This window comes from Corapipo altera, unplaced genomic scaffold (assembly GCF_003945725.1).
Source record: "Corapipo altera isolate COAL_440 unplaced genomic scaffold, ASM394572v1 1b, whole genome shotgun sequence".
NCBI classification, from domain to species: domain Eukaryota; kingdom Metazoa; phylum Chordata; class Aves; order Passeriformes; family Pipridae; genus Corapipo; species Corapipo altera.
The window spans coordinates 3,181,686-3,203,205 of record NW_020884881.1 but is presented as its reverse complement, the minus strand read 5'-3'; the positions used below and the strand labels follow the sequence as shown (position 1 = coordinate 3,203,205).

General features: G+C 39.6%; 2 protein-coding genes across 2 annotated transcripts in view; both read right to left on the bottom strand.

Moving 5' to 3' along the window:
* The window catches only part of TUBGCP6 (tubulin gamma complex associated protein 6), a 43,122-nt gene extending 35,555 nt beyond the window's left edge, over nucleotides 1-7,567 (bottom strand). The window contains 11 exon segments of the mRNA XM_027639655.1: nucleotides 271-360; nucleotides 665-724; nucleotides 1,080-1,145; nucleotides 1,631-1,757; nucleotides 2,403-2,471; nucleotides 2,654-2,758; nucleotides 2,839-2,936; nucleotides 3,606-3,702; nucleotides 5,885-6,019; nucleotides 6,844-6,910; nucleotides 7,338-7,567. Coding sequence (XP_027495456.1) covers nucleotides 271-360; nucleotides 665-724; nucleotides 1,080-1,145; nucleotides 1,631-1,757; nucleotides 2,403-2,471; nucleotides 2,654-2,758; nucleotides 2,839-2,936; nucleotides 3,606-3,702; nucleotides 5,885-6,019; nucleotides 6,844-6,910; nucleotides 7,338-7,419 — 996 coding nt within the window. The 5' untranslated portion in view covers nucleotides 7,420-7,567.
* Nucleotides 7,568-9,231: 1,664 nt separating this feature from the next.
* Nucleotides 9,232-12,583, bottom strand: LOC113945563 (secreted frizzled-related protein 5-like). Its single transcript, XM_027639886.1, has 4 exons — nucleotides 12,297-12,583; nucleotides 11,620-11,789; nucleotides 10,638-10,730; nucleotides 9,232-9,542 (listed from the first exon to the last, which is right to left on the bottom strand). The coding sequence occupies exons 1-4, from the start codon at nucleotides 12,581-12,583 to the stop codon at nucleotides 9,232-9,234; spliced, it is 861 nt and encodes a 286-aa protein (XP_027495687.1).
* Between the last annotated feature and the right edge of the window lie 8,937 nt (nucleotides 12,584-21,520).

Here is a 21,520-nt window from a genome sequence, read left to right as displayed (position 1 = left end):
CCACAGCAGTAGACTAGTAACTGTTGACAAAAACTGAACAGATTTGAGAAGGATATTTTTTTGAATGATAAGCATATGGCTCCTCTGTTTCAAAAGTTCAAGATGTAAGAGCACTGCCAAATCTTAGCCATTTTTGCATTCCTGATACTCAAAACAAAGACTAAAAAAAACCAGAAATTATTTAATTACGAAATTTTGCTTCTTAGCTTCTAGTTTGCTCTAAATGGCTCTTATACCATTCCCATGGGAGTACATTTCACAAGTCTTTACCTCTAGGATGACACACAGCTTTCCATTAGCTAACTGCATCAGGAAATGGGTAAGGTGGGCAAAAACCTCAGGAGTGGCATTCATCTGACCCTAAGGCAAAGAAAAATTTTTAAGAAATGAAACCTTGAATCAAAAACATTGGTATGAAACCCATATATATATATATGTATATATATATGCACACATGCTTGTATAGATACAGACACATATCTATAGGATAATATGTCTTTACATTTTTGTAGTGTTTCATGAACTCAGGTCAGCTTAAAGATGCAAACATGTATTTGTAGCTTGATCAAACAGCATTTCACTTATCAATCACAGGAGATTAAACAGATAGGAATATTTTCTGAACAGATTTGTGACTGACAACACAAAACCATAAGTTACTTACTTCGGGGTCTCCAATTCCAGAATCATATCCAGAGGAGACAATAACCAGTTCAGGATCAAACTGTTATAGAACAGAGACAGTTATAGCACATTCTTATGTCCTATTTTCAATTTTGTACCGATTTCAACTGTACCATGATCAACTGTTATTTCAGTTACAATATGAACACAAATAAAGGTTCTCCTTGAATAAATTACCCTTTTACACTATTTTCATCCCTGCTGGAGAAGTTGCAGATCATTATATTGAATATTTAAAAGCTAAAATTCCATAACACTATTCAGTTCACCAGGACACCATACCAGCAGAAATAATGTGTTAACTCTGCTACTGGCAGTTACTGCTTTCTATAAAATATTCAACAGTACCTGCTTAAGAAGCACTTAGGAAGTGGTCTTTGGGAGAAAAAAATTACCTCAAAAGCCACTGGAAGCAATACATGGAAAAATGCAGCAAGATAATCTGAATTTCCCATCCCAATCTGAAAAATATGAGAAACACTGGTTATATTTTCCTGTTGGAATGACAAAGTTTCTGTGGTTCTTCCAGACTTTAGGGAAAGATAGTAAAAGCTAAAGATTAAGGAATCTTACTAAGTCCTGTAAAATAAACTCCATTTAAGTAAAGTACATAAATATCCACCATTCTTAATCTTGAGAATAAGCTTCAGTTCTCTGCTAAACAAGAATGGATGTAACCATGTCCTGAAACACTTTCCAATTTGATGGCTAGGCAAGATATTCAAGTAAAAATGGATGTGTAAGTTTTTCTCTTCCTTCTATTTTTTAAATGTTATCACATTCTGAGCCACGTTTTTCAGCAGATATTCCACTGTCAGGAAGGATGTACACTCAGCTAAGACATCTACCAAGCAAGTGAAGCAGTGCACTCTCTAAGAAAGTGTTCCATAAAGAACGAAAGACAAAGCTATTACACTTGCTTTGCTGTGCTGTAAACAATATTTACCTTATTCCAAGGCAAATTTATGTTAAAACCTTTTCCTTTTCCCAGACCCACAGCATCATAATCAGATTCTTTGAGTGATGGCCAGAATTCCTGATGTTCGTAACGATGCCAGGAAAAGTACAAAACGCTGAAAATAAAAAAAAAAAAGTCCAATTTGACAAAAAGATTCTGAAAATGACTTTATATCCTGAACCTGGTGACTGTATTGCCTGAAAACAAGAAAATAAAATTGTCCTTTCTCCTTAGTTCTCTTAAAGGACTTGGACTGTGAAAATCTGTACAGTAGGTCCTATGCCAAAATTAACCTAAAAAGTAACCTGCTAAAAATGTCTTATATGCATGCACTTCATACAGATCAAAGACAAGGAATTTTCAGAACAGCACACTTGTTTCTAGAACCTACTTACGTGGATTTTCCAAAAATAATATAAAGCCCACGTATTTTATCCAACTACTACTTGAAGACTTTATCTGAGAGATTCCTGAATACAGAGAGTACTCATGTATTACCTGAGTACTGGCAAATCAAGGTAATCATATTGCTCATTTTATATTTGTTATTCTTTAAAAAAATGTAAATCTGTTCTACTGGATTTTAAATTTTTCCCTCTATTTTATAACAAGTAAAAAACTGGAGTGACTAAAATAGCAAAGCAAATGTTTTGCAAGATTTTCGTTTTAGAAGTTTAAAAAAAAATCTTATTTGCTACAGAGGCAAAACAATCTTTAAACAGCTAACATTAAAAAAAATGAAATATACAAATTTTCAAACCTTGGATCCTCTTCAAATATATACTGAGTTCCTTGCCCATGATGCACATCCCAGTCAACAATTAGGATTCTGTACAGAAAACAAAAGAAAACATTCAGTGGAAGAACCACAGCATCTTAATCTACAGAAGTTACAAATGAAAAATGTTTTTCCGAACCAAAAGGAACACTCTAGACAATAATCTAAACCAGTATAATGTCAAACTGTTACTTGCATATGAAAGGCTTCTCTAGAGTCAACCATGCACTTACCTCTGTAGACCATATTTCAGTTTTGCATATTCTGCTGCAATAGCAACATTGTTGAACAAACAGAACCCATTAGCTGCATTTCTCTGGCTGTGGTGACCTGGAGGTCTGAACCAAAGTTTTATAAAGTTAATAACAACGAAAGAAACTCTGCCAAGAAGTGAAAACTTTCTCACACATTTTCCTACCTTACTAATGCCATTCCATTGCGCCCTTTTCCTGACATCACAGTGTCCACCAGCTGCAAAGTTGCTCCTACTGCTAGTCTGGCACAGCGGTAAGTGTTCTGAAAAAGAGAAACTCATAGTTGTCATCAATTACTCATCAACTTAAACTAATCACACATCACACGCTTTAGCATCCCAACAGTGAATTGTCTTGACATAATTCTACCCAACTGAAACTGTATGAAGACAGTTGAAACAGGACTTTACAACACAGGTTCCAATGTGCTTTCCATTAGGATTACATGTGATCACCATAACCTTTATAAGGATGTTCTCTGTGGAGCAGTTAAGAAACTTGAGATGGACATATTGAACGGACTAATATGGCATCTTTGAAAATAAGAAACAAAACCACACAGAAACAAAACACGGAAGACTTCATCTTCCTTACTTGGCACAACATTTAAGAGCAATTGTTACCAAAATGTGATTAACAGGTCACTAATGGTCTACAGTGACATTAAGTGACAAAAATAGAGCTAAAATTTGAGTAGCGCACTATACTGGCATGATACAATTACAGAACAGATGACAGGACACTTAACCAATTTAAATTACAGCATTATACTAAACTTGAAACATATAACAATAACATCATAAATAAATGTGAGACTAAATAGCAAAAATTGTATTGCCAATTTTCCCCTACTTGACATCTTAGTGTCACTCAGATGTGATAACACAAATACTTGTAACTCCCAAGAGAGGAAGCAGTTTAATTTACACACCGGATGAAAGAAAAAAGCATCATAATTTTCAGAGACTCTTTTCAGCTCCTCCTCATTCATTGTCTGAGTGCTTTTCGCCACTTCCAAGTGCTCTGAACTGCAGAGGAGAGAGAGATTAACACAACACTTAACTATGCAACTAGAATTTTTTTTTTTTAATGTAGAATGTAACAAGAAGTAACAGAATATATGTTAAAATGGGCTTTCTGTGAGGCTTCAGGAGTCCAACAGGTACTCTGGTATGCTAGATGTAGGATATAGTGAAAAAAAGGAGCTCTATGACAGCAAGGGTTCTTGAATGTCTTAGGAGTACAACATTTTTCTCTCTTTTTCAGTGGTAAGAGTCTCGCTTTCAAAAAAAGACTCTTTGTTCATCACACAGCAATCTATTTTGTAATCCATGCTACATATATACACCATCTCAACAAGAACTTTGATTCTGACAGTCATCAGAGTGTGAATTACAACTCTGAGAATATGCATCTAGTTCTGTCTTGTTCTGTGAAAAACTAACTTTTGAGTGAATCCCTTATTAGGTGTCTACTAACTCCCTCTTTTCACTGGTTCAGGAGTGCAGTAAGTACTAAGGCACTAACATCAATGTTCCCCTAATTCTCTGTCACTGATCTCCTGCCTTTCTGTAGTGAGCTGGAAATGGAGGCTGATGGCATCCCATCTGTGACCTAATCCATATATGCATTCCTCTAGGTGGATAACACCAAAGTAGCCAGAATTTCACAAAAAAATGAGACATGCTAGTGCAGCCTAATGGAAATAAACAGTTGCTTCAAAACAAAGGTATTAACAGGAACAAAACCATATGAACATGAATAACTACCTAATTACTAATTTAACTTCAGCAGCAGCCTCATAACTAACTGTGAGCACAAATAAAATATTTCTAGAAGAGTTATAAATTTGTTTCAATCTAAAAGTGTTTTGGAGAGGAAAGAGCTCTATTATCTCTACCTTACCTATGTAAACCAAGACAGTGAAGTGATTTGCTGCAGTCATCTAGTAGGAGCAAATCAACTGAAAATAGTGATCAAGCCTCTTCCATACCCAATCAGCACTGTATTTACCATGAAAATAAATTATATTGGTACACAGCACTAATTGCAGTCTAACAAGCATGTTTTTTAGAAGAAATACTGGTTTGGAACCTGAAAATTCAAGAATGACTTAGGATCAAGCTATGGTTCTGTTCATAGGTGTCAGGGCCCTGAGTGCATCCCTTCCCTCCTGAGGTTTGGCTGCTGTGTCCAGAACAAGCAGAGACAGTACAGCTGGTCACCTTGAGAGAGAGCACTAGAAGGAATGTCAGCAGAGGCACCCTCCAAACAGCTCTGCTAAGAAGCCTCAGCAGATGCTGCTCCTCCTTCCCTTGGCTCTTGTTTCCAAGATAAGGCTCTTGCTCTTGGCTACACTGCAGCTGTGTTGTGTAGTAAAGTCTGTGTTTGGCCACGCAGCCCATTAATCTGGACCTGGACCCTGACCTGTGCACTGACTCTCCAACTTGACTTCAAACCTGTCGTGTCACTATGGCCTCGCTGGGCAGACTAAACTCATGGCTGAATCCAGGTACCATTGCTGGACCTGGGCTGGGTATTGTGGGATTGTGGCCTCGTCCACAAAGCTATTGCCTCTGCCTGCTCTGTCATCACTTTCTGCTCCAGACCCCTTGCCTTTTGGAAAAGGCTGCCCTTGCCACTCCCTGACAAGGGCAAATGAGCACACAAGCAACATGCAGAATCATCTGCAGCTGGCTGCAGAACCATCACACCAAGGTGACAAGTGCCAGAGCAGATTTCATTGCCACAACTGCCCAGAACAAGCTGGCTACTGTTCCTCTGACATCCACCTCTCCATAGAATTAGCTGCAAAGTATTTCTGTTCGGTCCATTTTATCTCAAAGATGCTTAAGAAAGAAGAGGTTATTATCTTTCTAAAGAAATACCCATTTTTCTACACTTTTCAAGGTCTTGTCCCAGTTTTTTTTAGTTTACTTCTATTCCTATGTATAAATGAGCATTCGTTGCCTAAGATCCCAAAGAGTGAGAATGGGCATTTAGTGGGATAGCAGATTCATAATTCAGCACCTACACCATACTCAACATTATTCAACTAATTTTCAGTGTGACACATTTTCCATTGAAATCAATGGAAGTCACTGAATTTTGGAGCAGCCCTTTTCAAATGGATCAAAATATGACCTGGACAGACAAGTTCTGCTGTTTCATTGAGTTAATCTGAATGGTAACGAAAGTTAAGTTTCAGACCTGTGAACCAACAGGATCTCCTCCTCGCTTCCTTCTCTGGCAGGCACATGGACACATCTTTCCACAAGGTGGTAACATTTAAGCTGCTCATAGGAGGATGAAAGTCTTTCTGGCACTTCAATATCACAAACAGGACTGAAAATAAGCAATAATCATATTACTATAATATCATACAAGCCCAGCTAACAAATACACTTCATAAAGCTTCACTTTCAACTCCCCATTGTAAGAAGATTCATTACCCTCAAAGATGGATGTGTGAGAGTAAAAGAAAAATAAAGTCTTCAAACACTTTTTGTTTTGGAACCAAGTTAGACATTTATTCTAAAATATATAAGAAAAAAAATAGTTTTTTAAAAAAATCCAACCTATATAATAGCATCATTTTATTGTTTCCTCTCCCACTGCTGAAAGTTGCAATGCTTAACTACAGACATGGGAATGCTGAAATTAAAAGCTGTAGATTAAAGTGAAGGTGAACAGAGGAGAAGCAGGTTTGGAAGAGAAGAAAACAATGGATTGTTACCCTGAGCACTGCAAAGGAACCGGTCTAATTTACATAAATTTAAGTGGCATATACCAATTTTTAACTGAATTTAATTGACGGATTTCAGCTGAGTGCATGTACCTACATACTTTTTCCAAGATCAATAATACTTTAGCTTTATAAACAATTTAATTAGTTTAAAATACTTAATTTAGGGGCCTACTCAGATGCCTCACGCTAACGCTTCTTATTAAGGCCTCCCAGACTGGAGGCTACAGCTTTTCAAATCCAGCTTCAGATTATCATTACATTATCTAGATACAAATTGCGAGTAAAATAAATTTTCTTCTCCAAAAGGAGAATACCTATCACTAGGTACTCCCTATTACGTTTACAAAAAATGCATTTAGTTGGTACTTTTCTCACAAGTCCTAGTAGGAATCTATTCATAAAAAGAACAGCATTGACTTACTCGCTCCAAAGTAGTTTGTGAGTGGTCATCTCCTCATCATAAATCAGCACTGTTCCTGAAGCCATTGCTACAGACTGAGCAAAACAAAAATCCCAAGACACATATTTCAGCCCAGAAGTAAACTTAATCTTAAAACAGTTAGTATTATACTAGTTAGTGAGAATGTAAGTACAGAGCATATCTGCTTACATGACAATTTGGCACTTTAGACTTTGCACTTACAGAACGAAATCAAAGAAAAACATTTAGGACTCAGATTTTGACACAACTGAGGAGCAAGGCAGCAGTGCAAAGCTGATGGCATCGACCTGGAAATTGGATGCAGGCAGGCAGGATTCACCATTACCCGAGCGCTCAAGAACTCGGCGCTGGCATTCCTGGTGCGGGTGAAGGGAGTACAGGCCACCTGCCAAGCCCCCCTACCCACTGAGAGCCTCACAAGTCAGGTGGGGCTCTGAACACAGGCCTCCTCCCCCCATCGCACACCGACTTACCTGTCTCGGCTGGGGCGAAGCCAAACAGCTGCGTGTGAAAGCTCGCGTTACAAAGCCACAGAGTACGAACAACAGACCTCATACACCACGGACAGAACAACTACACGGATCTGCCCCGTTTAAAACCGAAGCGAGGCACTGAAGAGAGATGAAGAGGCCGACGAGCGGACAGCGGGTGCGAGGGCAGTGCCGGCGGCGGGGCCGCCGCACCCGAGCCCCGGAGGCCGCAGTTCCCTGGGCCAGGGGCCCGCTCCGCTACTCGCGGCCGACCTGTGGCTTCCAAAAGCGAGAGGGCGGCGCGTCCCAGGCACGCGGCCGCAGCCCGGCGGTGGGATCGGCTGTGGGAGCCCCCGCCCCGCGGCCGCCCGGGTGTGCCGGGAGCGCACTTTAAATCCCGGTGTGGGATTTCCGCCGGCGCCGCCGTGCGCGTCACTCCTGCACAGCGGGACGTGGGCCTGGCGCGGCCGGAGGTGCCTGCGGGGTCGGGCGGGTCGTGGCCGGGGGAGTCCGACCGCTCTAAGGGTTTTAGTGTGGAACTGAGCCAAGAACTAAACATCCCACAGCCCCTGGCTGTGTGGTGTCTCCTGACGTAGGGAGAAATAAAGTAAGAACCTGAACGAAAGGGATTTACTGCTCCATTTCGGCAGAGTGACGGGAACGTGGTCAGCCCGAGCTCCGCCTCCCGCACGCCCGGGCCCGGCTCTGGTGCCCCCCCAGGCCATCCGAGCCGGCACGGGTGTGTACTGCAGCGAGAGCCTCCTGTAAGCACTGACCGCCTTCTTCCTCGGTTTCTACTGGTTTCCCAGTTCCCGGTAGAAAGTGATGGAACAGGTGTCGTCAGACCTGATAACCTGATACAAACCTGAACTTCTGGGGAACACATTGGGAACCCAGATCATTACAGGTGCGACTTCTAAAAATTTATTGCCTGTAAACTTTCCCTGTATGTGTTTCAAGAAAATATGGCCATAATAGATGCTGTATTACTGAAATAGTTTCTAATTCATGTATTATCAATTACATGTTATTGTGTTTATTATACACATCTATAAAACTAAGTAAAATTCTGTCCATCTTCGTGTAGCTTCCAATGTTAGTGTATTGCTCTGATAATCATGTGGCCGCTGCAGTATTTCACTTTTTTTTTTTAATATTGTCACTTCATTAGTTCCCTGCAGACCACCTGGCCAACCGGTAAAATTTATACATTGACTTCTGTTATGTGTCTGAAAATGAAAGGGACTTTTCAGTAGTGAGGATCTGATTTATTCCAGTTGAAGCATGTTATGTTCAAGATGGTCACACAAGAATAAAAATGTTTCATAATCTGCATTTATCCTATGCTCTCAGGTGTTACCTCTGGGATGCTGTCAGCTCTGTCATTCTGAAGTGATGCCCAGTAACCAAATCTTCTTGTGACTGGGACCAATCATACCGTATTTACATATTCCTCTTTATTCCATCCGGCAAAGGCGACCAGCAGGGGGCTGCCTCCTTTCAAAATACTCCAACGGGAGAAAATGAGATGGACTCATGAAACGTTAAGCAAGAGAAAGTTTAGATAACTAGAGAAAATGTTAGAGTGGGTAGTATGGAAAAATACATGAAAATTAGTCAGCTGGATTAAAACTAGTTTATGCCAGTTTTGCACACATTATGATTTTTTTTACCATAACTCAAAGAAACATTTATGCATGGCTGTCCAAGTTCAAACTTGATGTGAGTGGCTGTAATTCTGAAGAAAGGAAGCCTTTAACTGGAGTTAAAGTTCAACTTATAATACAATTTAAAAGGAAATTAAAGCTTTACATTCCACTTATAATACACTCCTATTTACAAGATAGGTTTAGCATGAGAATTATAATAATCTTTTTACAAATAATATGATAAATATTTACAAGCATTTATGGTATCTCCACTTCTGAGTGGCCAAAGTCAGCTGGGAGTCCTTCCTCTGCCAATGATAAACCTGATTTACTAAGATGATGCCCTCTTCAATATTCCCCACAAGGAGATACACCATGGACCGATGGGTTGGAGTCATCCTCTGTGTGCATTTTTCATTAATTAGCAGCCACTGTCGTATCATACTCTGAGTTTCATAAGGCAAGAGTGAGCCCTGGGTAATGAATTCCACTTGGCATTCAATGTTATACTCTTGGTCGTCAAATACTGTTCTCCTCTTGGACAGCTTTACTTTCACTGCTAAGGAAAAAAGAAAAGGAAACATGAGTCATTCCATCTCTCAAATGCAGAAGGAAACATTGTCAATGAAAGAAGGATGATTACTTAAAAATAGAATCATAATTTATGCTGATAGACTATGGTGAGTCCTTCTCCATCAGCAGTATAAAGTTTAAAACATTTTTGAAAAATAAAGAGTATGTAGTAAATGAGTTTTTTACATTGAATTAAGTAACTAGGAAAAAAATATTTTCATGAAAGTAAGTAATGTGTTTTTACTATCACCGTGTGTCAGACTTTTTGTGTAATTACATATTCTAAGCTGTTGGTGTTGTTCTTGTATCACAAGGCTGTCCAGTTTGCTCAAGCAATTCTCCTGAAACTCACTTTGTCCAGGTTGGAAACCGCTTGGCAAAAAGCTAGTAATGATTGCTGATGCCACCCTTTTAGATATTCCCTTTTCATTATAGGCATCTACCTACCTCATTTGGCTCCACTAACACTTTTTAATATGAAATTTCTCTACACTGCTTGATCTAATGCCAGCCAAAGTCACTGAGGGTCTCTGCACTGACATAAAGGGTTTTGCAGGAAGTCTCTAGGGGAAACTCCACTCACTTGTCACTCCAATAAGACAACATGCAGTAAGAATTTCTTTTACTGATGTGATTTCCTGAGTCTCCTTTTCAGTAAGCTATGTATCACAAAAAACTCATGCACACAAGTAATGAGGATACACTGTTCGCATGTAAAACACCAAAGATTTACTTTGAATTTAACCAGTAATAAAAGGCAAACTTACTTATTTGTCTGCTTTTGACAGAAATACTTTCCATAAAACACGTTGTACTGCAATGTAGCCAACTAAACCAGAATAGAAGAGATATTTGGTTGCAAACTAGATCATTAATAAATCTTTCATGCAAAATAAATCCTCCTTGTATTTTGATGAGAAGGAGCATATTCTGAAAAACAACCTAAAGTTAAATCTGCAGCCAAACTCTTAATCCTTTGAAATCCCAGCAGAAACTGTTACTTATTTTAATCCTACTTTTAAAGCATTCGGAAGAAAGGTTGTTAGTCTTTTTAACAGCAGCTGTATTAGCAAGGACTTACCAAAGTTACTGTCACAGAAAACTTCAAGAACTCCTCTGTGAGTAAAGAATTCTTCCACTGCTGGGCAGGTCTGACAGGCAGGCCTTGGTAAGACTGGTATGAAATTACAAATTCTCATTGTTATATTTTAGAATAATTTTAGTTTTCTGCTGTCAAAGCTGAGAGCCCACTGTTTAACCACAGGGATGACAGACAAAATACACAACTGACCAGTGATAATAGGTAAAAATCAACACACTTCTCTGAAAACATGGCTAGAGATGAAATGGAGTTTCATTTTCCATGCATATTCAGTCATTTTTCAGACTGACAAGCTCAATTATCAGCAACAGATAAAGTAACAAATACAGAATTATTTTTAACACAGCTAGAGTGGGTGGGAAAGGGTTTAGGTGGCTGATTCTATCAGTGACTGGGTGCAGCTGTGCTAGGGTTGTGAATGTATGAATTTGGGTGTCCTAGCAGCAACTGATTCCTATTGTTTTCCATAGAAGTTAATAAAACCCTAATGCATTTGAAGATTTGAACATTAATGCAATGATAACTCAGGTTTCCCTGAGTATTCCCAATTTTTCTAAGCTGATCTGAGAACCAACTCATTGTATACATAAATTTGTCTGTGATAAGGGCCATTGATAAGTCTATAAAGAGACCTTAAAATAATTCAAACACAGTGGGCTGCAGTGGGTATGTTACTGCCCATAGGTGTGCAGGGTCATAATTGCCTTCCTCCTCTATCTAAGCATGGTCTACTGTACTTTTCTTTTTTGAAGTAATGCTGATTTCCATCATCTGAGATCTGCTGCAGCTTACACTGCAAATACCAGCACTTCCCTGTCCATCTGCATGAACAGGTGAAGCAGCAGAGGTAGACACAATTCCATTTAAAAAATCACAGATTGTCTGGTAACAGTGTCCCTTGTATCTCCTTGATTCCCAGAACAGAGGGAGGCCACCCTTCCCTCTGCCATCTTCAAACTACCTTTGTGCAAGTGTTTATATTCCTTAGTAACAGAGGCCAGGCACATGTCCTCATCGGCAGGGAATCGATCGCAGTCCAGACTGTCAGGCCAGGGGTGTCCATGGCAGAGGAGGACGAGGGCACAGCTGTCACGGACAGCAACACACATACTCCTACAAGGATGGATAAACCTGTCGCCAGAGGAAATACCAGGCTAAGTCAAACTCACACAGTGATAACAGAAAACGTTGCAACAGTGATTCCTGTGCAAAATACATCATCTTCACTGATATTTAACATCCTTTAATAATAATGTAATTCCAGAAGCAGCAGCTGTGCAAACTATGCAAGTAAGTTGTCTGTATATGGACTGGACTGAGCATTAAGTTATGATTTTTAAAATGTCTTTATGACAACCTGAGAAAAGCTTCAATATGAACCTGATTCTATTCACAATAGGTGCTTCAACCCTAAATGAATAAGAATAAATTTCAGCTGTAACAAAATAAAACATGGTATCCTTTGACAACAGCATTCATGTTCCCAAAGTTGGAAGTGGTACAAGATTTCAGTACCTTTTTTCTGATGAATATAAAAAAGCTAATAGAATTACTTCAGAAAACGTGGAGATTGCTTTTAGATTATGATAAACATGCACTTCATTTCATCCCTGTATTGTACTGTGCTGTGGTACTTACGTATCTAAACAGATGGGTGCAAACAGGGAGCACAGGAACATCCTCACGTGAGAGTGACAGTCTGTGTGTACAAGGTGCTGCCAGGTGGTGGATTTTAGGATAACCTCTGCCATGCTTGTGTGTCCCATCAGGTTGGGAAGCCTCATTTCAGAGTATCCAATCTTGTGGCACATGCCCATCTCCTTGGGTATCACTACACATTTTGTGGATAATCCAATGTCAAAACCTGTTGCCACTCTTAGGAAACCATTCACAGCAAAAACAAATATTTTTGCAGTCAATAACATCTTCCAGTGACTCCTGGGCTGCTGAGCAGGGAGTTGTCAAACCCCCCAAGTGCAGAGGCACGCTGAAAACCTAGTGGCTTATATATCCCAAGAGCTTAATGAACTGTTGGTTATCAACTGCTTATCAAATCACTTGAGACAAGACCAGGTCTTATTGCCTAATCAAGAGATTGTTGTGACAGGCAGGGAGGTGGACACAAAGTATAGAAGTATGTTCCCTAAGTACGCTGATTTGGTAGAGCCTTTCACATGTCCCACGGCGTCAGTGGCTGCAGCATGCTATGTAGCATATTAAATTTTGACACCTGTAAGGCTTGCTATGCACTTTCTAAAACAAATTAAGAGATCATCCAGAAAAAGAGTTGGGCAGACAAGCTGTCTCCTGGGGCTGCTGTGTCTCCTTTGTTTTCAGACACTGTTGACATGGTAGAAAAAAACAGCCCAGATTGACTTATCAAGTGAAAATATTTTGCTTGTGCTAATTGCCCATGTCTCTTTCGCTGTTTCACAACGTAGAAGAGGTACTTTCTTTGGTCAAGCACTAAAAAAGAAACAGTCTTCCGCTTAAGGCAAGTATTTTGCCTGGAAATTTCGATCCCTGTTCTATGCTAAAGGTCCTAACTTCTATTAATTTTAATAGGCACCTGAAAATACAGAATTGAATTTGTAGGACCATCAGTATGGGTAGGAATTTGCTGGCCATCAGTATTTATTCAGAGTGAAAAGGCAGTACACATACAGAGAAACATTTTTATTATTTCAAATGAAGCTGGTTACACTTTTAAAACTGCTCAAATAATGAGTCATTTAATCTGTTTATTAATAAATTATAATTACATTATGGCGTATGAAAGCAAATTATGCCAGATGTGTACTTTTCCTGTTCATAGCACAAAAAAAAGGTATTAAATTCACTACGTTAAAAGTAACAGAATTACTGCTGAGCACCTCATTACTGTTGGTATAGTAGTGATAGACAGCTCTTCATTATAGAGAAGCTGGGAACCAGTCTGAGTAACGTGTAGCTTACCTATTATGAACAGGAAAGTCAGAGTAGTGTTAAAAGTTAAAGATCTAAAAAAAAACATTTTTGTGGAAATTTTTAATTTGATTAAAAGAGTTTTTCCAACTAGTGAATGTTAATTTTTATTTCCACATCTGATTACATGATTTTTTAGCATAAATTCTGAGCAACTAATAATATCTATTGCAAAATATCTGGCTTCATTATAAGGCTAAAAAAGGTATGTTCATAGTAGTGTATCATCTATTATTACTGATCCTTGATTGAAACATGTTTTTCAGAAACAGTAGCTTTTTGTGCTTTTACTGAGATGCAGCAAGGTTAAACAATATATTACATATAATTTACATGTTTATACCTAAATTTTAGGCTAATTAATCTTCATATCTTTGAAACCAATGACAACTCCCCACTGATTCCTCCTTAGAAATCTTCTTTACTCTAAGCTACTGGGAAAATTATAGTATCTGTTTAAATAAGTGAGGAAAAAAATTACAGCATGCAAAGGCCCAGGAACTAAAAATGTATTTAAAAGAAATGTGAGTTTTTTCTTGTCATATTTTGTTGCCAGATTGGTGGGGTTTTTTCCAGTAAATGTGGTTTCTCTGTATCCATTATCTTACCTCAAAGCAAAAGAACCGAACACCTAAGCAGGCTGATTTAGGCCTGAAATTAACATCCTTTTGCCAGGTGCTCCGTGTATTCCTTAAGAAGTTAAAAAGCATTACTAAAAGTCAGTAAAAGTAACATTCTTGCTAAATCTATTCAGGTATCTCTGGGGGCCACACTTGCACAGATCTGCCATTGCCACCATTTCGCAATGAAATGACAGCACAAAGCTGCTCAGCACCAGGAGAGGGCAAGTCTGCAGGACAAACCAACTGTGCAGCCCCTTTGAACATTCCCAGTGCCATCTGGCTTCCACATGTGCTCAGAGCAAAACCATAGGCTTCACCTGCCATACAGAGGCACCTCTACCCCATCCACAGAGCTCAGCTGACATGTCTTGCAGACACCTCGACATCTCTCTCCTCGACGTGTCTCTTTGGCGTTCAGCAATGGGAGTGAAATTGGACTCCGTGTATGAGTGCCACCCTTATCCAGCAGGCTTCTGCACCTATCCATATTGCTGATGTCTTTACTAAGTCATAACTTTGTGAAATTAATCAAATTCCTCTCTGTGTATAATAGTATTCTTCTGTAATACTTCTCTCATCCAATTGTGGTCTGAAAGTAGGTGGTAAGATCTCTGGTGAAGGAAACCTGTTACATGTGGGGCATGGTATTACATGCACATTTCGCAATATAGAATGTAGAGTAAGAAAGAGCATTTGGTCTCTCAGATATTTAGACACTTTTCTCTTTGTTTTTCTCTGTGACTGTCTCACAACCTAGAAGAAAACCTGACTGATCCTAAAACCTGACTTAACCCTGTTACTCCAGATAATAAGGGTTTACTGTGTCTCTAGCAGTGCCCTTGGTGCTGCTCTGCAGGAGGAGGGTTGCTGTGCCCCTTCCCACTGGAATGCCTTACAACTGCCCAGTGCCAGGCCTGTGCCAGACCAAGCTCTGGCTGTACCCAAGACCATGTGTGCTGGCTTGTGAGTCAGTGGGTCTGATTTTGAGAGGTCCCCCTGAGCCACCACTGATTGACAAAACAGAGTCAGGCATAATGAGAATGTGTGATACCAAGATGATCTAATAAGAGCTAATACCTATCCTGGCAAACTTAGTCTCCATAGGAACTGTCTTTGAAATAAATAATCGTGTACCTCTGAGTCAGTTTCCTGCCAGGGCTTTGCAGTAGGTAGGTAATTTTTGAGCCGGAGCAGACGGTGCCTTAAGGTTTCTTTTAGCCTCAGCTGTGCCTCAAAGGCTATATCTTTCGATGATCTTTTGGATATCTTTTGGATATCTTTTGATATCTTTTGGAGAACCAACTTTTGGTAGATCATCATTTTGTAATGCTAAAGAAAATAACTTTTCCCCATGTGAGTACAGAGGTAGCTTTGGAGGTGGAGAGCCCAGCCATGTAGGAGGGTCAGAAAGGAGCTACACGCTACTGCTTGGCCTCATCTGGCATGGTGCTTCAGTGGAGAACCTGGAAGATTCAGGAATGTGGAGGAAGCTCTATGGTTTTGCCACCAGAATAATGGTGAGACATATGCTTTGCTTCTGTTTCTTCTTGATTTCTTGCTGTTTAGACTGAAGTAGCCATTCACCCATGAGGTAGCAAGACATTATGCATTTGTCAGGATTGATGAAACTCGCTCAAGGGCTGAAGAACTGTCACCAGTTCCAAGAGAAAAGTGTGCATAAATGCCTTTACTGGGTACCTATGACTGGGCTGTATCTGAAGCCAGAGCATTATCCGTAATTCAGTAATTTTTTATAGCCATCTTCTGTCAGGAAAGAGAATCATTTACAGGAGCTTCTGATTTCTCTCTCTTTAGAAAATCACTTGGTTCATGATGTTAGCGGGGTCAAATTCCTTATCCTGTGCCATTTTAAGTGTCATCATTTACTAAGGAATTTATCAGTTTGACATCCTTTTCACTACACTCACAAGACACTTTTAAGCAAGGGAAAGACTTTGTGCTTCTGTTCAGGCTCGATTATTTTGATGTTCTTCATGAGCAGGTGCTACCTTTGAACTTGGTTTGACAGCAAGTCATTATAATTTATAATTTTTAGCAAGAGTCTTGCAGGATATAATAAAAATAACCATGCAGAGTAGATTGGCATTGCTTGGAGAGTTTCAGATTAGCCAGATGTTGGCTCCTCAGCAGAAGCATAAGCTGCAGCACTCACATTGCTGTGCCATTGATTCTCCTTTTTTGCAAACACTCAGTTGCTCATTTACATGTCATGGAAAAAAATCAGGCAAATATACACACAGATTGCTTTTGTGAACTCAGTAAACTGTGATTTACTGTTGCCACACGAGTTAACATTCAGATTATACAAAAACTGGCAGGGGCATGGTATTTCTAATTGTAGTGATATATGTCTGTAGAGGGTGCTTGAATAAAGACTGGCTAAAGTTAAAAAAAAAATAAAATTAGTTTAGCAAACTATCATGACAATTGCAGTGCCTGGATACTCTTAGAGGGGGCAGCATAAAATAGAGGACCTGAGGGTTTAGAGAGATTTATGTCTCGAAATCTGGAGTCCAGCTAATGCCCTTTGAGACTTCTGAAGAAAGCTGTGTGGTGATTCCACAGGCTGTATTTATTGTTCCTGGATACGAGCAGGGGACACCTGCTGATGGACTCTGATAAGAGGAACTGTGGCCGGAGTTCGGTCCCTGCTCACCTCTGTGTCTTCTCCTTTGACTGTTACCAGGGAGACAGACAGACATTAACCAGGAGACATCCACAAAAGCCCAGTAAGAAACAGGATTGAAATTTTCTTCAAAGGAAGTAGGGGTTTGAGAGCAAACTCGCAGATGAAGGGATTTTTGGTTTTAATCTAAACATTTGTTGCAATATTTGGCTGGAGTCATTTTTATCTGGAGTCAATTACAGAGATGTGAGGCTTCCAGACAGAGATCAAAGCTAGTAACTGTGCACCCTGAGTCACCAAAGGAGGCTGCAGAGAGACGTTCCGCACTCTGATGAAAGCTTTGCTGGACCAGCGTCCTTACTCTGCAGGGCAGGATTTATTCCATAATGTTTCCCTTGCTTTGTGAAAAAAATAATTAGGCCACATATGGTATCTGTAAAACAGCAGAGAGTCATAGATGCCTTTGAAAAGACCTCATTAATTTATTTGTCACAATACTTTAGCATTGCTTTAATTTTTAAAGGAGAGAAATGCTGTCCTTATAAATCTGTAATGCAAATTGTTACAGGCTCACTGCTCTGGCATGTTGAGCTCTGGCCCTTTTACTATCAGTTGATTAACTGAGAGAAAAGTTTGTTTAAATAATGAAAGAGAAAGTCAATACGTTGGGTGACCCAAACTTAGTTTCTGACTCTGCCACGTTTCCTGTGGAAGCTTTAACCCTGCTGCACTGTACTCCTGCAAGTGTTCAGATGTTGCAAGAGCAGGGAGGAGGCATGTAAATACCTACACAGATTCCAACAGTATCACTCAAAGGCACTGGAGTGCTGAATACTCTACAAACACTGGGTAAGTAGCATTTCCTAAGTAGGCCGAGTCAGTCAGGGATGTAAAAAGGGCACAGGAAAATAAGATGACTTGCTAATCGGCTGGCAGCTAATGCAGGCATACAACTCTGGGCTTTGCCATTGTTCATTGACCCTTTCAGCATTTGGAGGTCCTGCACAGCAGTATTCTTGTCACTGCAGAGCAGGACAAATTGCCTAAAGTGATTTTAGGGGAAGAACTGAAATCCTGTAATGACTTACTGGTGGCACACTTATGAAATTGCATTTAGGCCATGTCCCGTGTGTGCTGCAAGTAAGGGCCTCACAGTAAACAGTGCGTTGGTTAAATGCTGTGTGAAGCTGTTTGCTTTCAAGGTGGCTGAAAGAAGAAGAAGTGAAGTGCTGGCATGGTTATTGTTAAAAAAGTGGAATTCTGCTTCATAAAAAGTGTGGCAGCATCAATAACATCGTTGTTTTTGCTCCATGGGTAAGCAAATTCCAAATGATAACTTTCAGTTGAGAGCAAAATACATTCTGAATTTAGGGGTTTACACTACTGATCATGTACCAGATGAGCACCTTCCACAGAGGCAGTAGTAACAACCACTCTTCTCTGTCTTTCCCCAGGTAAAAAATTAAACTTCTTACAGCTTCTTTTTCCCCTTGATTGGTACTGGTCTGCTGCTTTGGCTAATACTGTCTATTTTTCTTTTTTCTTTTCAGTCAGTTTTACTTTGTTTCAATTTAATTTTGCTCTGATTTAATTCTGTGGAAGAAGGACCATTTGACAAATGTAATTTCATGTGTTTCAGGCACAATTCCTCCCCTTTCTTTTAAACTTGAACAGTTTTTGCAGTCTTTTGGCAACTGGGCTGATGCTGGTTTTCTATCAAATTTTTATCATAGCTGAATCTCCTCTTATGTATTTTCCGTCACAAGTAGCTCCAAATGAAATAAAAGTGAGGTTAAACAGAGAGCTCACCGAATGTTTCCAAATCTCTGTTAACAAAAGGGAGTACAAGTCGGCTCTAACTGTTTCACCGGGAGACAGAGGAACAGCCGTTCGGGCTATAAGTAAATAGCAAGCACATACCAACTATTTGTAGTCCATTGAGAAAGTAAACAGGGTCATCTTGCCTACATCCCCCTCCCCCTCGCCTCCCCGATTCTTTCTTTGTCTGTGGTCTGTAGCCAGCTACCCATCATCAAGATAAGACGGAAACACATTAAGTCTTGAAAATTATGTCTGGCTTCTGGCTGCCACTGGAGATAGCTCTATCAGTTAAGCAAGTAAAACCCCGTGTGAGTGCTCCGCTGACTCCAGCATGCCTGGAGCCCGTTCCTTTTAAGTCACTTGGCAGTATTGTGCATCCAGCTTCTATGTACCTCAGCCACCCGGCGGACATGCTTAGGCATCTGAGGTTTTAATAGCACAAAGCAGGCCAGGCTTTCTTCTCTTTAACATCATGGGAATCAGCGAACCTGAAGCCTCTGTTTAAAAGGCAAAGGTCGGCCTAAATAATTTGTTAAATAAGCAAAATTAAATAATGTCTGTAAAGTTTCACAAATACATAGATGTGCTTCAAATATCTGAATTAGACATTATGGCCAAATCTTCTTTAAGCAAAATTCCCCCTGGCATTAGCAGGGTTTTTTTCTTGAATAATGAACATAGAATCATAAAATCATTCAGGTTGGAAAAGACCCTCAAGATCATCAAGTCCAGCCATAAACCTTACACTGCAAAGTCCCACTAGACCATGTCCCTAAGTGCCATATCTACATATCTTTTAAATACTTGCAGGGATGATGACTCAACAGCTTCCCTGGGCAGCCTGTTCCAACGTGTGATAACCCTTTCTGCGAAGAAATATTTCATAATATCCAATGTAAACCTACCATGGTGAAAGTTGATGGTAGAATGTAATCTCTTTCCAGGCACTGAAAATGTATCTAAATCTAAATAATCAAAGCAAATGTTCCTGTTGCAAATGTTTTTGGTGAACTGAGACAAAACTGAATATTTGTCAAGAAATAGTCAAAGTTACACCCTGGACATGAATTTGAGATTCTGATCATTAGAATCCTGGCAGGTTTTTTTGGTTATAAATTGCTTTCCAAACCATGACTCATCTTGTTTTTAAGGACAAAAAAATTTAAAATGAAAATATATTTTCTGGTTAAATCCTAACCTTTCTTTTTAAGTTTCTATGTTAGTATAGTTTTGTGAAGAGATTTATTATTTTGTTTTTTTTTTTACCCAAAAGCATTTGCAGACTTCTTCACTCAAGTACAAATGTGCATATTAAACTTTAATTAAAAGTAGTAATTGTGTCCTGAACTCAAATGTGTGTATAGTCAATATTCCAAAACTTGTTGGAATTCTGAGAAAATATGAGAAAATATATTTTTAATTGTGACAATTACAAATTATTTATAAGAGTAATTGCTTTACAAATTAGTGTGTTTATTCATAGGGGTATGGTATATAATTTTTACCTGACTGCCATACAAATATTTGATGGGAATAATTGTTTTATGTTCTGTGCCATAAACTATGAGCTCGAAGGGTAAAGAGTACTCACTGAAGATGTGAATACTTTTTTTTTTCACTCTCCCTGCTTTAGGTATTCCCTTATACACATCATCTGGACAAATAGGACCACAAAAGAGAGCCCTTTGGAGCCTTTAAAGCACCTTCTTATTCTGCAAAAAGACGCTGTTGCAGCTGTCACTAATCTACTTTTCTCCAGTATTTCTTGTGTATTGAGGAACTCAAAACATTTTTCAAGGTTAAATAAATGAAGCCACAAACAGCCTTTTGTTTTGATTACAAATGCTTAGCCAAATCAGACCTCTGTATAAAGGAAGTCAGAGAGAGCAGGAGCACAGTACTGTAGCAGGCAACTGGCAGGACCATGCTAAGCATTAGCTGGATCATCATGGGCAGCTCTAGACTTCAAATGTGATAATGGCTTCACAGACACTACTTTTTGAATTGAACTTTTATGATTTTCTCTGTGTTGTCATACAGGGATGGTATCTCTATAAATAGTCTGTACGTTAGAACAGTTAGAACAGTTAGAAGTTAGAACAGTTACGTAAAAGCAAGTCTTTTTATATGCACCTAATAGGGTTACGTAGTGCCTTCTCGTAACACTGTGATGCTGGGCCTTCAAAATGTGCAAAACCTCAGCAATTGCTCCTATAGAGAACATTCATGTAGCCACAATCATTCCCACAGCAGGCCTGACAGTCACGGAATCAACCACTTCATCCCCACCGCTCCTTTATGTGGGACAGCCTCATCGGTATTCATGACAGACTTTAAATCCTCTGCAAAGGGGGGGAATTCAATTAAAAAAACCCCCACCAAACCAAAACAAACCACAAATCAGTCTTCGAACAGAAAGCTAGACTCTCTCTTTAGGCCTTTGGGCAGACGGCAGGGTCCTTTCCTTTCTCAGTGCTTTGCTGCTTTGTATTGCACACATCGCCTCTGTTGACATCAAAGACATTTGGTTTCTATTATCCTATCTCAAAGAGAAATTCGCTGATAAGGGAGTCTCCACCCCAATGATTAAACCCTATTTGGATTTCAATACCTGGGCAGAGCTCTTCAGCCAGCAGGCCAGGATTAGAAGGTTCCTGACTCCAGCACCCATTTGCTAATCTGGATGCAGACCATGCTGGCCTGCCTGCATAACATTAGGTCACCTGACTTTCACAGCCCTTTACTTTCATCCCCGGGCAATAATTTTCTCCCAGTGGAGCTACTGGGAAATGAAACAGAGATTAATC

Coding starts and splice junctions, on each gene's coding strand:
- LOC113945563 (XM_027639886.1), bottom strand. CDS start 12,583: ATGTTATTGACTGCAAAAATATTTGTTTTTGCTGTGAATGGTTTCCTA. Junction 10,731..11,619: donor ATATAAACACTTGCACAAAG/GTAGTTTGAAGA, acceptor ATTTCATACCAG/TCTTACCAAGGCCTGCCTGT. Junction 9,543..10,637: donor TTTCTGTGACAGTAACTTTG/GTAAGTCCTTGC, acceptor TTTTTTCCTTAG/CAGTGAAAGTAAAGCTGTCC.